Source organism: Sitophilus oryzae, unplaced genomic scaffold, assembly GCF_002938485.1.
Source record: "Sitophilus oryzae breed Bouriz unplaced genomic scaffold, Soryzae_2.0 scaffold_177_pilon_pilon, whole genome shotgun sequence".
Lineage (NCBI taxonomy): Eukaryota > Metazoa > Arthropoda > Insecta > Coleoptera > Curculionidae > Sitophilus > Sitophilus oryzae.
Genome location: NW_022146479.1, coordinates 4726158 through 4744300, shown reverse-complemented (window position 1 = coordinate 4744300; position 18143 = coordinate 4726158). Strand labels below are relative to the sequence as shown.

The 18143-nt window shown below is 31.7% G+C and overlaps 1 protein-coding gene across 1 annotated transcript in view; it reads left to right on the top strand.

Annotated features, from left to right (window-relative positions):
• LOC115882356 (lachesin-like) overlaps positions 1–18143 on the top strand; it is a 174239-nt gene that overhangs the window by 80809 nt on the left and 75287 nt on the right. Inside the window, exon 2 of the mRNA XM_030900384.1 lies at positions 14977–15083. Coding sequence (XP_030756244.1) covers positions 14977–15083 — 107 coding nt within the window. The remainder of the gene's footprint in view (positions 1–14976; positions 15084–18143) is intronic.

Sequence of the window (18143 nt, the reverse complement as noted above, 5' to 3'; positions counted from 1 at the left end):
CTGACAATAAAATTCTCGGAAAATTACAAAAATGTAGGAGTATATTTTTTCAGGATTAAAAAAAATACGGTTTTATAATAAAACGTGACAAAACCATAATAATTCCAAGTTGCACGTCCAAATTACAAAACGTCAAAGTCTCTTTTTTGGTTAGCTCAAATACGATATCTATCGCCCACTAGTGAATTAATGATCAAAAAATTAAAAAAGCTGCATGGGTCGGTAAAAAATTGTAATTTCGAATCCATACTTTTTTTTAAAAATCCAAATTTACACAGAACTATCGACCTATTATAGGGATCCGGCTTTACAAAATATTGATTTGAAAGGCGCATGTATTAATGTTAAAATGGATTTTATGCAAAGCTGCCTTAGTGTCAGTTTCAAATCGATATTTTTAAAAAGTAACTAAGCTAATTAAAGAAACTGTTGGAAACTCTAAACTAACACAAACAATTATTTGCTTTATTTTTAAAATCAGTGTTGCAAATGGTTAGACTGGGTTAAAAAAAATAAAGCCAGTTTTAAACAAATAATTTAAAAAATCGCAACTAATTAATCCAAAATAAACTTTATATATTAGTTCATAAAATCATCTAAATGTATTTCTAAATATTTTTGAGTAATTACCACATCAATAAGTATTACTAGCGAGAGATTAATACCAGTTACTGGTAAAATCGTTAATAATTCACACATCATACATCGCAATCATTTTACGCCGAATGAATATATTTAACAAGTAGTACAAAATGATCAAAACCGCAAAATCACTTTTCAGGTGCTTCCACTTAACAACGATACAATAACTACCCCATTGAAAATCCCCCCTAAATGTAACGAATGGAGGGTGAAGAGCCCAGTTGGTGGGGTAACTTTTGTATAGGATGAAGTTAAAAATTACTGCGTTGTTGTCACGTATACATAAATTTGTAAATAATTCTGACTTTCTCTTTAACGAAAAATATTATAACAAAGGTCTCAAAATCACACTGGAAAAAAATCGTTGGGATGTGACAGAATGGCATACATTCTCGGTATAGAAATGAAAGAAGCATTACTACTTTCCAAGATATAGGAAAGAAAACAAATATCATGAAAAAAGATTATGTTAAATGCGAAACTTCTTATAAATAAAAATAAAAAAAACTTTCTTTTTAATTGGTCCTAGCCACAAACAACAAATAAAACTTATTATTAATAAGGTTTCTCCACTCAAGTTTTAAACCACTTTTCGGAATAGTGTTTTTGATTAAAGTTTTAGTAAATAAGAAATAAAATGGCAACACCGCAAAGTACCTCAAATAAAAATAGTGTTCTATATGCAGAATTTTATGCAGAATCTAATTATCTACAAAAATGGGGGTTAAGTCGCACCCCCATTTTTTAAAAAGCTAAATAAGTGTTTCTTGTGACACCCTATATACAGTAAAATATTCTTAATATTTTATACCCTTTATGAACTATGCAAGATCTGTGTAAAACAATTTTCGACACAATATTGAACTTCCTCGAACTAATGGGCTACCCTGTATAACTGAAATTTTAATTTCCCTCAGTTACAATATAATACTTTTATAAAAATAACATCTAAAAAATAAATCTTTGAATTTTTTTTTAAGAAGTAAATAATAATAAACTCTTTTTATTTTACATTCTATATTTTGAAAAATTTATTTTACAAAATAGTAATAATACTGTTAATATAGAACTCCAATAATTATTATACACGAGTAAGCATTATCCAGAAATATACTTTAATAATTAGGCAGTTAATTAAAGAAGAAGAATGTTTAACGCTGTAATTCAAATAATACAAAAATGAAAAAGAAACACGAACAAAATAATTGTATAAAGTAAACATAATTTTTCGCTAATTAAAAACAAAATCAAACAAAACGAGTCCCGTGATTTTTTAATTATATCTCAAAGGACTTGTATATAATTTCTGTTACAGTTATTTAAATAAGTTTAAAAACGTTGCTTAAATGTTACAAAATACAAAACATCGATTTTTAGTATATTTTTATAAATTACTCAAGATCTGTTAGAGATATTATTCAACGGTTTGTGTTGGTATTAGTAACTATACACATCTCAAACTATCAAATTCGGGAAGAGGATGTGTTTATTAACGGGACAAACTTATTTATATTGTTAATTTTAATTTCTGGTCAGTATTCAAAGGGACAACCCTTATATTATTACTTATAGTATTAACTACACTACCATGTTCTCGACAAGAGGGATAACTGTAGGAAAACTCTGGCCTGATATAGTCTATATTCGGGTGAAACCCTTGAGCCTCATTATCACTTTCTTTATTAAGCTGGGTTCACTAACGACTCAGTAAATTACGTTACCCAGAAGAAGGCATATGGTTGCCTGGATTGCTATCCCTTCATTAATAACAATGAATCAGTTATGTATCTGTAATAATTAAAAAAAAATGAAATAAAAATAGTTTTTTAAAATAAAATATTATGTTTGCAGAAATTTTTCTCGAGACCTAAAGGGACGATATGCATAACAGAAGCTTGTCCTTTCTGAAATAATAAGAAAATCGAGTCTTGTACGATGTTCGAAAATATAGAAAATCTTATTATATTAATATCACATCACTAATGGTATAGGTATAATAAATATATAAAAAGAACTAAAAAATCTCTATTAATTCAAACAATACCAATTTTAGATCATTATATTTATAAATAAAGAGAAAAAATACATAAAGGATAGAAAATTATCCGGCCTTTGTTAATTTCTCACGCTTCGAACGTAAAGTTTAAGTTTCGTTTTAATGTGTGTGAGGACAAAAGCATTTTGATGTAATCAGGCAGAGAATTAAAGGTTTTTGCATCGTTCGACATGAAGGAGCGCTGATCCGTTGATGTCCGTTGTTTAGGTGCAATTAGATATTCGCTATCCCCTGTCGGAGTTTGTGTGTCTATATCTTTAGAAAACCTGCTGAAATTATATAGGAAATTTTCTTTATAAATATAAAACCAATAATATAAAAATACTCTTTAGGTTGGGACCTTTTTGTATTAGGAACAACAGAAAATTACAAAAATACACTACAACATGAAAAAACAATTTATTTGAAATACTCAACGAACGTTTTGCTAACCATGTTAACATCATCAGCATATTTAATCATTAATATACAAGGAACGCAAGATTTACCTCCTCTACTATATTTTAATTGAGCCATGTGCCCTTTGAATCTTGTTATAAGGTGGGTGGACCATGGAAGACCACTGTAATGAATAAACATTTTTTGTTAGTTCATTTACTGAATAAATTACAAAAAACAAATTATTAATTAACACTTTGTTTTATCGTGTAACATATACATTACTTTTTTTATTCTAGTTAAACTTAACTTTTATTAAGCTCTTCCAAACGGCCTTGCAAGGAATAGGGCTCCATACAAGGCCAATATTATAAATCAGTCATTCAACTTAAAACTAGAGTTGTATAATCAAAATATCCGCTTTTACTAAAAAAACTCTGTCATTTAAATGAAAAATTAAATGCTTAACTTCTTTAAAAAACTCAACGAACGTTCCTTGAACACAACCGTATAACTAATAATATTTATTGAAATTATTTAAAAATGACAGTAATGCGTATTATATCGATAACAAAATAAGTGCCAATGCGTTTTAGAATGAAATTACAAAAAAAATACCTATAATGGCCTATTTATGGGTTTGTTCTTTGTAAGGCCAAAATGTATTTTTAATTAAAAAGTTGAATAATCCTTATAAATTATAATATTATAAACATAAAACATTGTTTCAACTTTCCCGGTACGTATTTATATCTAAAAACTAAATGTTCATATTTTCGTGATTTGTAAATGTTCCTAATAAGGACCATGTATCCTAGTAAGGCCAACCGCCAAATTTTTGATTGGCCTTATAAGGAACCACCGCTCTCATAGGAACACTACCTATATTTTAACTGAAACCAAATCAAAATTATTATTTTTTTTAGAACCATCACAAATACTTATATGATAATTTACAGCAAAAAAAAATAAGATAATAATAGGTTATTTACATGGTTATGTACAAGTCTACGAAGCGAGGGATCGCACTAACAAAATCGTCTGTGTCTTTGAGTTTAATGGAGCTTAGTGTTAGTGGAAGGAATTTATCATCACATGACAATCACTATGACTTTTTTATAGTTGGCCTCCAAAGGATCATGCCTACTACCGTCTATACTCATATATTTCGAATCACTATTTTTTGATTGGTAGATATTGATAATGTCCTTTGTTTATACACATTTTCTTTGAAACAACTAAGCGGTATTTCTATTTTCTATATTGACGTATTTATTTTCCATTGGTTCAATTAAAACTACGATTTCTCAGCGGATGTTTCTAAACTCGATGTGATTTCTAATTAAGTGAAAGCGTCTTTCATTTGAACTTAATATCCTTACAGGATATTTTGTCGAGTACTGTAAGTTTTGTTGGAAACTTTAACAAAAAATCATTTTTTATTCACGTTGAAATATTGATTCACAAAGATATATTGGTCACCTACTAACGATGTGGTACATAAATTTAGTGCTGTTATAGTTTTTCCATTATATGTCGACATTAACCACGATACCTGTCTAAACCAGTATTTTTTTTACTGTGAATAATTAGTTGTCTTATTATTAGAAAACGGATATATATGAAAATTGAAGCTTGAAGCTTCAATTTTTTGCAACCAGATAAGTAGACAATAAAAAAAATCTAAGAAGCTAAAACAAATGCCATTGTAGGAATATAGAATTACTTTATTTTTTATAACAAATTCAATTAATAATTTATGGTGGAGAAGATTTATAAGCCTCCATTTTACAACATTTGACAATATGAATGACAACAACTATATTGACTTCAATTATCACAGGAATGAAATGGATACAATCTCATTTAGTATACATAAGTGTTTTATTACTCAATTGGAAACATACTTGTTTATTTTTCCAAAAAAGGAACGTCGTGGAGAATTCACAATATGTATTCTTATTTTTTTTATTAAATAAACATAATTAAAAAACGTTATGTTAAAATAATATTGACTTTTATCCAAGATTTATATTTTCTGAATATAAAATATATGTGTGTGTCTCACTGTTTGGAATTACATGTACATTTTCTTGGCAGTTGCTGGCAGTCGTTGGCATCAGTTATGGCAAACATAGAAAATCTTCTTCACAGCCATTGGCAGTCGCTTGGTAGTAACATTATATTTTGCCACAAGATGTACATTTTTAACCTAAGTGGGACACCCCTCTAGTTATTATTATTTACGTATTTCTTCCCTGATTCTCCTGTTTTCTTGTTGCCATCTTCAATTTTTTCTTAAATTTTATCTATAAACATGACAAAAAAAAGTTGCAAATAGCGTGTCCTACCATGAACTACTTTCATTGATATAAAAAATGTATATTCAGGAGAAAACTTTACCACATCACAAATAAAAAGATCTTAATCTAATAAAATCCACACGCATTAATGTCTAAACTGTATAAATAAATACTTTATGGGGACCATCGGGTACGGGTATAAATTTTATTCCATTCTCTTCCAGTTAATCAAATAATTAAATTCTTCTTTGCATTCCGGAATAAAAGACAATCCTAATTAGATGAAATAATTAGATAACAAAGCTTCAAAGTTAAATTTACCAGTGACCTACGTTCAAAAAGATGACATTGTGTCTTACAAACTAATCTCATTATAATGTATTAAGAATCTTTTAGTGGAGAGTTTAAAAATTCTGTAATAGGTAAAACGTAGATTATAATATAACGCGATAAAAAAACTGAAAATTAAATTATGATTATCAACTTTTGACCGATGTTTCTTTGTAGGTATATCTATATTAATATAAACAAAAGATGTTATCGTGGGGACTATAATAGAAAAGAAGAATGAAATTATTGAGCAACCTACAGTAAGATTAGCCATGAAACATGGCTAAAATACGACTACCCGTAGACACTTAGTGTTTCTGTCTTCCGGCTTCGTCAATGCGGGAGGAATCAGCAACGATTAACTAGCGATCCTGAAAAAAGAAAACGGGGAAGCAAACGAGGCACTAGGCACCAATTGCCACCTGGTTAAGCAGTAGCTCACAATTCGTAAGCGTTACTACCAAAAAACCGCTGCGGAGGTACCTCAACATACCTCGCCGCTATGGCCTTGGCCCTGAGAAAGCAATAAACAAAAGATGTTATCGTGGGGACTATAATAAAAAAGAAGATTGAAATTATTGGGCAACCTACAGTAAGATTAGCCATGAAACATGGCTAAAATACGTCTACCCGTAGACACTTAGTGTTTCTGCCTTCCGGCTTCGTCAATGCGGGAGGAATCAGCAACGATGAACTAGCGATCCTGAAAAAAGAAAGCGGGGAAGCAAACGAAGCAGTAGCTCACAATTCGTAAGCGTTACGACCAAAAAGCCGCTGCGGAGGTACTTCAACATACCTCGCCGCTATCACCTTGGCCCAAAGAAAGCAATAAACAAAGGATGTTATCGTGGGGACTATAATAAAAAAGAAGAATGAAATTATTGGGCAACCTACAGTAAGATTAGCCATGAAACATGGCTAAAATACGACTACCTGTAGACACTGAGTGTTTCTGCCTTCCGGCTTCATCAATACGGGAGGAATCGATGAACTAGCGATTTTGAAAAAAGAAAACGGGGAAGCAAACGAGGCACTAGGCACCATTTGCAACCTGGCAGCGGTTGGCACCATTTGCAGCAACAAGGCACCATTTGCAACCTAGTGGTTTTTTGGTAGTAACGCTTACGAATTGTGAGCTACTGCTTAACCAGGTTGCAAAAGGTGCCTGGTGCCTCGTTTGCTTCCCCGTTTTCTTTTTTCAGGGTCGCTAGTTCATCGTTACTGATACCTCCCGTATTGATAAAGCCGGAAGGCCGAAACACTAAGTGTCTATGAATAGTCGTATTTTAGCCATGTTTCATGGCTAATCTTACTGTAGGTTGCCCAATAATTTCATTCTTCTTTTATTATTAATAATATTTAAAAAAGAATCCTTTAATCAGTTTTGCCTTATACAGGCATTGAAATAAAAATTGTAAGTAAATTCCAAGTAATACAGAGATGATGATTAGAATATCAAGAATACGACCACAAGCAAATGAATATAGATATTATGTAAGAACTTAATCTTCGTCTTACTAAATCTAGACATGTTTAAAATAAAATTATTAATTAAAGTGTGTAACACTAACTATTAGAAATAGCAACAGAAATATAAATACATTTATCCACCCCCAAAAAAAAATTTCAATACTTTATAGGAAAGTTCTAACCTATAATCTGTGCTACTTTAGCCCTTATACAAAAGAATAACGAAAACGAATATAATGCTTTTATTTACCTTTGCGTCAGATAAATCTGGGAATTTCTCGAACTTCAATTTATCTCCCAACGTGTAACTTCATGTAAATGACTTTTGGGTCATTTATAACCGACCCCCAACTTGTAAACAAATCGATTACCACGCAAACTTTATTCTGATAATCAGTCTTTAACCAAAAAATACTTTTAACTAATTTAGTTTCACTAGAAAACTCAATCTTCACCACAAAGTTTCAAATCTTCAATCCATTTTATTAAGATCTTGTTAACTTTTGTTAATAAGCAGAAAAGAATATACAGGGTTTTTCACACACACATTATACACTTAAAGGGTTTAGAATTAAATGAACAGGGTGAGTCAACGATGAGTAAAGTTCATTATTTCATTTGTTTTGAGAATAATTAAACAATGATAAATAGAAAAGTTATAGGAAAGATTAAGATGTACATTTTAAAAATATTACGGAGTATAAGGGTCTTCAAAAAGTGTGTTTTTTTAAAGGCAACACCTTTGTTTTTGTATTCTGCGTAAAATTTTATAACTTTTTTATATACAGGGTGTCCCAGAAATAAGTGCAAGTATTTTAACTTGTAGTATAGTTCAACCCAAGAAACTCGCCTATGAGGTTTCTTTCGCGAGAAACATTTTTTGAAAAATATTTGGGATTTTTTTTAGTTTTTAGTTAAAAAACATAATTTCTTATATATAATATGGCAACATAAGTATTGAGATTAAATTTGCAAGAAAGAAAACCCAGAAGTGAGACAATGGTTCTCAAAATTTTAACAAAAAAATATTTCTTTTGGAAATTTTCAAAATAAAATAACTCCGTTATTTTGGACTTTATTATATACTTATAAAAAGAGAATATGTTTCTTTTATCGAGATCTGCCAACCCTTAAAATACTTGCACTTATTTCTGTGACACCCTGTATAATATTATATACCTAAAATTAATAGTTTTTATAATATTTTAATTTGTTTAAACAAATGTTTAGTTTCAATGTTGTGAAAAATTGTCAGTAATGCTCTTGTTTCTCCATAACTTTAATACATATTAACCTTCCCTATAACTTCTCTATTTAACATTTTTGTGAAAATCTACAAAACAAATTAGATAATGGATTTTACTCTATCATTGACTCACCCTGTACAGTCCAAAAAAATAACAAAACATAGATTATTCTGATTAAAATAAGCAAAATTTAAATATTATTATGTGTAAAATAGTTTAAAAAGAAAGTTAAAAAAACTAAATATTAATTGAATAAATAATTATGGTTTACATACGTAATAAAAAACAATCTTTATTTACCTAAATGAACATGCAAATAGGACTGTTTATCCCAATTGTTTATCCTACACATTCCCATAGGCCAAATAAACTGATTTGAACGGCTAATGCTTGCTGATCCGGACGTCTACGTACCACTTTACATTGAAAATTTTAGTAGCATAGTAGCTGTCACTATTCATTGACTCCAGTTTCTCTTCGACTATATATTGTTGAGGTTTGCTTTAATTGAACTCCATTGTGTTTAAGAGCCGCCATTATCATATACAATACATTTACAGCAGCGAAAAATCACTATTGGGTATAATATGTCAGGTGTTAATAATGAAACAGTGTTCTGTTAGAAATAATAACAGTAACAAAGTTAAAAATTTTCTTCTTTATTATTTAAGCAACTTAAAGTAAATCTTAACACCAAAGAAGACAAACACATATCTATTGCTTTAAAAGATTTAAAAACTTTGTTGTTTTTTCTTCTTGTCTTGGTCAATACAGTTGTCTTATTATTTTTACTAAAAAATAATTAATTGCCGGTACTATTCTACGATTGCCCTACTATTCCAGCTCCTAGGACTTCTACCTCCTAATTAGTAATATAAGTAGGTACATAGTATTCTTTGATTTGAATTTATTATTCGTTATAATTTATTATTCTAGTTAAAAAAATTTTTAGATGAGTTCAACTATGGTAGCGAGCATAGTTTTATCACCGGTTTTGCTAGTGGAGCATAATTGGAGCCATTTCTGCTATAACGAATTTTTTTAAAGGTACATAATTATAATTTTAGAAGATGTTCATAAAACATTTAATCACTAGTTGATTAAAAAAAGTATATATATATATATATATATATATATATATATATATATATATATATATATATATATAAACGGGATTTGGTTTAAGTATTTAATACTCATTTCCAACTACAGCCTATTGCTGCCTTCCCGTTACCCTACGCCACACATCTCGATTTAGAGCGTCATCAGCTTCTAGGTTACGAGCTTCCATTGCTTCCTGTAACCGTTCCGTTCCAGGATTTTCTAGGTCTACCTCTCTTTCTTCTGCCCTGGAGAGCCCATTGAAAAATTCTTTTGGCCACCTGTTCTCTGGCATACGCAGAACATGTCCAAACCATTTTAAGCTGGATTTTTCGATTCGATCCAGTACTGTCTCCTCCGATGCATTCATGATACGCCTGACCTCGATGTTTGTCTTTTTTTCCATCCTAGATATACCTGCACTTCTTCTAAGGTAGTCCACAGCTCTGAACCATAGCAAAGAACTGACTCCACCAATGTTCTTCCAAGTCTCTTTTTAGTTGTTGCAGATAAGTTTCGGTCCCACCAGAGGCTGTTAAGACATCCAATAACTTGTTTGCTCTTCTGAATTCGGGTTTGTATTTCTTCTTTGCCCAAACCCTCGTTGTTGATAGTAGCACCCAGGTATTTAAATTTGTCTACTTGTTAATCTGGACGTTATCATTAATGAAGACTTCAAAACAAGCGTTGGAATTGACAGCTAAGTATTCGGTCTTCTTTAGACTAACCTGAAGTCCCCATTTGTTGTATTTTTGATAAAGCCTCTTAGTCATGAACTCTAGATCGTATGAGTCCTGCGCAATCACGACCTGATCGTCTGCAAAGCTCAGGGTAAATAGTGTGTTGTCCCCAATAGGTATTCCCATACCTTGACATTTTGTCTTCCATTCCCTTAGGGCTACTTCGACGTAAGCGTTGAAGATCAGAGGAGATAAGCTGCATCCTTGTCGCAACCCTTTTGTGGTGTTAATTGGATTAGATAGCCTGTGTCATAACTTAACGTACGATTCATTTTCTTTATATAGCTCTTTTATTATCTTAAGCAAAGGTCTATCTACTTCTAAGATATTCAATACTTCCCATATCTTGCTGCGGGGAATAGAGTCGTACGCTTTCTCCAAATCAATAAACGCTAGATGGACTTCTTGATCTACTGCTATCTTTTTTTCCATCACCTGCTGCAGGACAAAAAGGTTATCTGTGCAAGATTTTCCCGGTGTGAATCCGCTTTGGTCTTCCGAGATTTTGTCGTTACGTGGGGTCGTTACGATTTTTATTTTTAAAGATGGACACTATGTGAGCCACTCGCCATTCTCGGGGTAGTTTACTTTGCAGGCAGCACTGGTTAAATAGCTCTGCCAGACGCCAGCGCAGTCTTTGGATTCCACACTTCAACAATTCGGCTACAATATTACCAGGACCTGGTGACCGTCCATTTTTCATTCTTTTGAGACTTTGATGTACTTCTCTTTCGCTTATCATTAAAGTGCCTGCAAGGATGTTCTCATCTTCTACTGCTTGGAATTCTGGTCGGTTTTCTGTCAGTAATTCTGCATAGTAGTTGCGCCATTTTTCTATATCCATTCTATTCAAGAGCTTGTCCGTTTGATTGTTTTTCATTTGTCGGATTGTTCTCCATACCTCAGTACTCCGTGCGCCCCCTATTAGGCTTTCCACTTGCTGGCACCTTCTTTCCTAAATATCTGTTTTTCCTACCTTAATGGCGGCTCGTACCTCTCTATTTTTTTGCTTGTAATGACTCCAGTTAGTATCTGTTCGGTCTGAGAGCCATCTTTGATAGAATTTTTGTTTGTCATTGATTAAGGCCTTTATGCTGTCAGTTATCCAAGCTGGTTCGTTCATTCATGATTAAAAAAGTATACCACTAATATTGCAAATTATATTTCATCCTCTCATAGTATATGTCTATTTAATTTTTTGATTATGTAACGAGCACTTTGTTTACTCATTTGTTTCGTCGAACTGCTTGAATCCATTTTTGCCATTGATCAAATCGGTATAAGAAATTATGAAGCTATAAAATGTTGTTTCGGGAGAGTTGAATATCCGGGAAAGTTGAGTTATTGAATGTTATTGCACCCAACAACGCCCAAATTACGCTCTCGTTTACGCGTTAACATTTTTTTTTAGGCAATTATATTAACATTTCTATTATGTTTCTTGGGGGGTTTATAAAAATTACAAATCATTGACAACTAAACTTATGACATGAGCTTCACTCTTTTTCAGGTATTCACAGGTGGAGGTGTACTCCGATAAATATATAACAATTTCAAATTGTCACAACACAACAAAACGCCTAATTCGAATTCTTTTTTACTTATTTTTTACTATCCAAAACAGCGTTACATCACACAAACCTCGTACCTGAGTGTTTTATAGTCTCAATAACTGCACTAGCAAAAAACTAAAATACTTAAATATTATGACAAGACCCCGTTTTCAATATTATTTTAATGCGATCGACATGACGCGACGGCGGCGTGAACTATATATTGATAATTTCTGATTTCTGCCGTATAGTGCGCTGCGGTCGGAATTTGTTGAAATCAACTGAAATGCACCAAGCCTATAACTAATGTTTTTTTTTCTTTTTAGTCTATATTTTGACAAGAGATTCAAATTAGCTCAAAGTAGTAATAAAAGAAGTCAGTGACTGGAAAAAATTTACCTAATATTGAAATTATTACAATAATTATTCATTATCTTGGAAGGACATACTATAAAGAAGAAGAAAATAGGAATAGGAAAGGAACAGAGGATCGTTAGAGCTGCATCGAAGTTTAAGTTAGATGATGGCAAAGCAAGTTTGCTGACAGCAAATTTGCCATTCACCCGGTAGGAGGAAACCTATTAATAGTAATTAGGTTATTCCTAATACGCTGAGCTGTGAGCACATTTGCTCTTAATAAAGTGTTTATTCTGCAGGCCTCGATAACGACATGGCTTGGTTTGACGCCTATAACAGCCTCCGTACTGCTCGTATTATTATACGCATTAATGTTAATGGCACTCATTATTGCCGCCCCGGAGGTTTATTAATTACCACAAATCGTGACGAATAGACCAAATTTTCTCACAGGCGAGAAAAGCAGACTGACAAATGGCGCGCAATAAAATTGTGCTTTTTCGTTCTCCGCATATTCTGGATTTCGGATGCCCGTGTCGAGTTCATAAATCAATTAATATGTACTCCGTCTTAATTATTCTAATTCGGTTGCAAATAAGATGCAATTAAATGATTTTGCCGTGAATTATTAGCAAGGTTTTGTTATAATTTGCTCTAATTCCTTGCTTACATTAATCAACCTTAGAGAAATTCGATATTTTCGGGAAATTTTAATGACAATTTTTTCCCAAAGTGTTTCTCTCTTTCTCTAATTGTGTCTTTCTTTTATTTAGTTTCTCTGTGGCTCTCGTCTCCTTTGACTCGTGCTGGAGACCGCCTCTAGACCGAGCGCTCTCAAGACGAGGCGAGAGGCACCGAGGCAAGACGAGAGCCCCAAGTACACACTCGCCTCGGGTCCCCTCAGCGAGCATGTACTTGGTACAAAACGTTCAGAGCGCGAGGCGAGAGGACCCGAGAGCAGGCGAGAGCCCCAAGTACATACTCGCCTCGTCTCGGCGAGTGTGTACTACTTGCACCATTACAGAAAGGGTTATTGCGCTTAGACATCATAGAAATAAGTAAACATAGAGGCATTCACATTAATTGTTACCATATTATAACATTTCTTAGTTCCATAGCTAACTAATATAAAGGATTTTTTTACGCAAAGGGTGCATTAAAAGTTCTTTAGAATCTAATATATCATGTTAAGTTTATTTTCGGGTGTCTTTTATTTTTAAAATATTTTTCACTTTTTCCCATTTCCCCGGTTTAACCGGAAGTGGTTGTTATTTTATTCGTAAATATTCGTAATATTTTGAAGTCAACATGAAATTCTAAACACATTTTGGATATAATGTCATATAGCCTATAGTTCATACCAAATAAACTTTGAGTCACGTGATTAAGGTTGACAGGCACAGCACTGCCCACTTTTACATATTTTCTTTTAATCAAAATATTTTAAGAAACAAAAATAAATTAATTATAAATATATAAACAGTTATTATTTACATCCACAAAACTCACCTTCTTAACAACACTTAAGGGATATAAACGGCCATTACTATCGCTTTCCCGTTCAAAATATTCTAATAAAGTTTCGATGAGTTTTTTACGGCTATTAAGCTATCTTGTACACTTGCCACTAAAAGAGGTTCTAAAAAGAACAATGTTCGACTGCAAGGTCTGGTAGTAAACATTTTTTAAGCTTAAAGTATCACAAAACTATTTATTTAAACCAAAAACTCGTAATACAAAACTGAAGTGTCAAAACAAATCACAATGTCAGGAAATAAATAAATAAATATAGCAACTTGACATTTTTTACAGCAGGGCTACCACCTGAATCCCCAGCGGGAAATTTAAATTCCTGTTAGTCAACCCGGCGCCGAATATGTCCATGGTTGGAAACAATGAATTTAAAAATCGCGCCCTCGATTACGTAACTAAAAGTTTAATTGATATCAAATATAAGTTTATTCGTTTATGAAATAATTATAACTTTATATCAAAAATTACATTTGCAGGGCTATAGATAAATAAATATATTTTAGTACCAATGAGTAGTTTCCATAAATTGTATCTCTTCGCACAGAGATAATTATTACTAGTAATTATCTTCTATTTTTCAGTCGAAATTTAAAAAACATCATAAAGATATATGCAAATTATTAAACAGAATGATATAATATAGTCCTGATTTTAATGTTATTTAGCATAAGTATAGAGACGTATTAATTGATATTGGGTAGAGTAGAGTTGTTACAATAATTTTAACTGAAGCAATTGGCAATTAATAAATGGAATTGCACCATAAAAACGAATGAAAATTAATTATTTGTTGTTATTTGAACTCAGCGAATGTAATAACTGTTTTTGTGTCGCTTCCTGCGTGAGGTTTATAACTTTCGGACAGGTATTGACTATATGATATACTCTAGTGAAAATGTAATAATATCAGTAATTAATAAATATTATAGTTTATTGCAAATTATTGCAAATACTAGGCTTATTTGTAGAGAAGGTAATTTGAATTATGCCCGGGCAATCAATATTCAAATTTGCGAGGGCACAGCATTTATAATGAGTTGTAAATATTACATTTCTGTTATGATGCGGGCTCAGGTGTGGCTGTTTCACTAACGAAAATCATTTATTAATCCCTTGTTTATAAACCAAAATCGGCTAAGCCATTCTATACATAAATTCCACGTCGGGAATTATTCTGTCCACTTTTCTTTTTCGATAAATTACAATGCGTTTCTTAATAATTATCGATTTGTTTGTCATATTTTATACAGCTTATTTATATTTCAGCTCTGACTGATGGACCCCGCTTTGTCGAACCTATACCAAATGTGACAGTACCTTTGGGCAGGGACGCCAACCTACCATGCGTCGTGGAGAATTTAGGCACTTACAAAGTAAGAAAAATTAAAAATTGTTCGTCGCATACTATGTGGTGAATAAAATAATGTCACAGTAAACTTAGATATAAGTCAATGAAAGTTTCACCTATCGATTGCTCATTGTCACAACATATACTTTCTAAACGTTAAAATTAGAATTAAAAATTTAAATAATCTCCAAATAGAAATAACACTATTTTAGTTTAATAGTAACAAAGTCAAGAACTTCCAACTAATGTTAACATATAAGTAAACTTGTATTTAAATATAATTCTAATATAGGTACTGTGGCGTTGTTTTTATTTAATCACAGCGTTAGCATTCTTAGAGTTATAAAAATAGTTAATAAATAATTTAAAAATAAATTGTTTTCTACAACTTTTCAAAGGTGAGATGAACCGCTTATTTAAAAATAGACATATTTCTTTAAATTCAAAATATTCAGTTTTAAGTCACTCTGTATACATAAATTCGTAAACTAGGAAGAGGAAAATCAGACCACGACCAGAGATAATAGATGTTAGGTAATAGCTGTTAGACTACCATTCGAGACGCATTGATGTTATTTTGGTTGGTTAGTCTTGTGACAAAAAATGTTATTAAAGGTGAAGTAATGTTCTCTCATTACTTAACTAGTGTTAACTAACGCATAATATAGCTTATTAATTTGTCTGTTGTAATATTCTGGTGCTAAATATTTTCATTATTTATTTCATCTGAGAAATATATCATATAACATGTGTATGTATTTAATGGAATCGATTATGCTGTGAATAATTTCAGTTTAATCTAAATGCAATCATTTACTGTCCATTCGTGCCGATGTTTGTGGTTCAGTGTGAGAATAAGGGCCTTGTTGAGTGTACTGACATTTTTCGACCGTGCATGGGCGAATATCTTAGCTCACAAAAGTGCAACCAAAAACAATAAATAGAGTATCTTATAATCTAAATATATTTGCACCAAACCTTCAATTTTAGCTTCGAGCTCCGCACCCAGGGCCTTAGTACCTGCGGGTGGGGACCCGCTAAACTAAGAAAAATCTCCCCCGTTTTGAATGTAATAAACGTGGTATGTTTTGAATGTATTCAAAACCTTGGACCTTGGTATGAAATACAGTATTTGTATTATTATTATTTCTCATTTTTTAAAGTTTAGAACAACATAGATTGATTCTTTGGAATAGTGATCAAGGTTTCTCTGCCGTGCTCTTTTACTTGTGAATTCCAGGCTGGGTACGGTACTCATTTAATTTTATTTTATAAAATAAGTAGGGCTATTTATAAATTTAGCGTTTGGCTTCCATAACCTATTCTCCTCAAATTTTCTAAAATATTGCTTCTGTCGGGCGCATCCCAGATAATCACAATAAAAAGATTTTTAACACAATGTAGGTTCCTTTATTTAATTTAAATTGTTTGTTATATAGTTGGGCCAAAATATTACCTCTTCAAGTTTGTTGAACAACCCTGGGTTTCCTTAACGACCTGGGGGTTAAAAATAGAGTTTTATTTATAGCGAATAATAAATAGGAAATATACAGGTAAATAAAACCAAATGCAGTCATTAATCAATAACTTTGTTAAATTATGGAAATTGAACCTAAACGATGGTAATAAAAAATACTGCCTACATTACTACGTATATAAATAAAAATTTTAACAATAAAAATAACAAAAAATAAAATAAAATGCGGGAAAGATTCCATATAAGATCTTCGGCAGAACCCTTATCTCGTGAATTTTATGAATACAATTCGGCCTGAGATGCAAGTATATATTATGCCAAACGACAGAAGAAATAGCAAAAGTAATAAGCCCAAGCTCTTTGCGGAAAAATATACAGAGAATTGTGATTACTACACTAAACGATATTTCTTGGTAAAATTAAATTAAAGCAATTTACAGAATTGATGGCCAGTTTTCTTCCTGAAAGAGGAGGCATTAATCAAATGAATTTCGCTTGGTTTAAATTGGGTCTGCATGAAAAGAAGTTGATCGTAAACTACGTATGCAGTCTGGAAAAGGTAAATTTATTCGGTTTACTTGCTAAGGAAATTATTCCATTAGATGTGCAGACGTTAGACAGTGAAACAAAATAGTGGGAATCTATATACGGTAGCGTTGAGCTAAGTGCTCGGGTGCCTAAAAGCCATAACAAAATATAACAACAAACGATATAATTCAAACAAATATCCGTATTGCTTATAGAGCCAAGCTATTAACAGTTTGATTGTTTATACACTAATTATATTTTATAGTTAAATATAATTAATTTACATTAAATACAATGAAGCTAAATCCTCCTACGTCCTGTTTTGAAATATACAGGGTGTTTCAAAAAACATGTGCCATCTCTCGTGGGGAGATTCCTCACGTAAAAATAAAATTTATTTTTCATATAAACATAGGTCCGAGTCTGCTTTACTGCTCTGTCTCGTAGCTACAGGATGTTAAAATCTTAATATTTTTTCGATTTATTATAATTTTCTTCCAAGTACTTTTACCGTCACGAATGAAATTTTGAGGGTAGAAGTTACTATAAATGCGACATATTTTAATGCTAAAAAAGTGTCGACATATTCACCAGGGACGTGCATATGGGTTATCACTGGAATATTTTTCTAAAAAAAGCATGTACGCCACTGACGTTCTTTTCTCTTATTAGCGAATTAGTGTAAGCCGTTTAATACCGATTAAAAGTTGTCTCTTAATATTTTGTCGATTTCAGCCTCCTTGATGAGATAAACGCAATTTTACTAATTTTCCTTGATCCAAACCTAATAGCAACCTTTAAAAGGTTTTAATATCTAATCATTAACTTGCGAAAGTTTTAAATAAGTACTCATTGATTCCTCGTCAAAAAATATGAAAAAAATTTCCTATAAACATGGATATAGAAATGCATAGTTTTAGAGTTACAGGATGTTAAAACTTTTTAAAATTAAGTTTTTTCTAATATGTTTTTTGTAATATGTGTAATATGTTGTGTGTGTATCTTAAATACCATTATTTTTTTATTTGAAATTGCTGTAGGTTGGACTAATAGTAATAATAACTTATAGTAATAATAAAT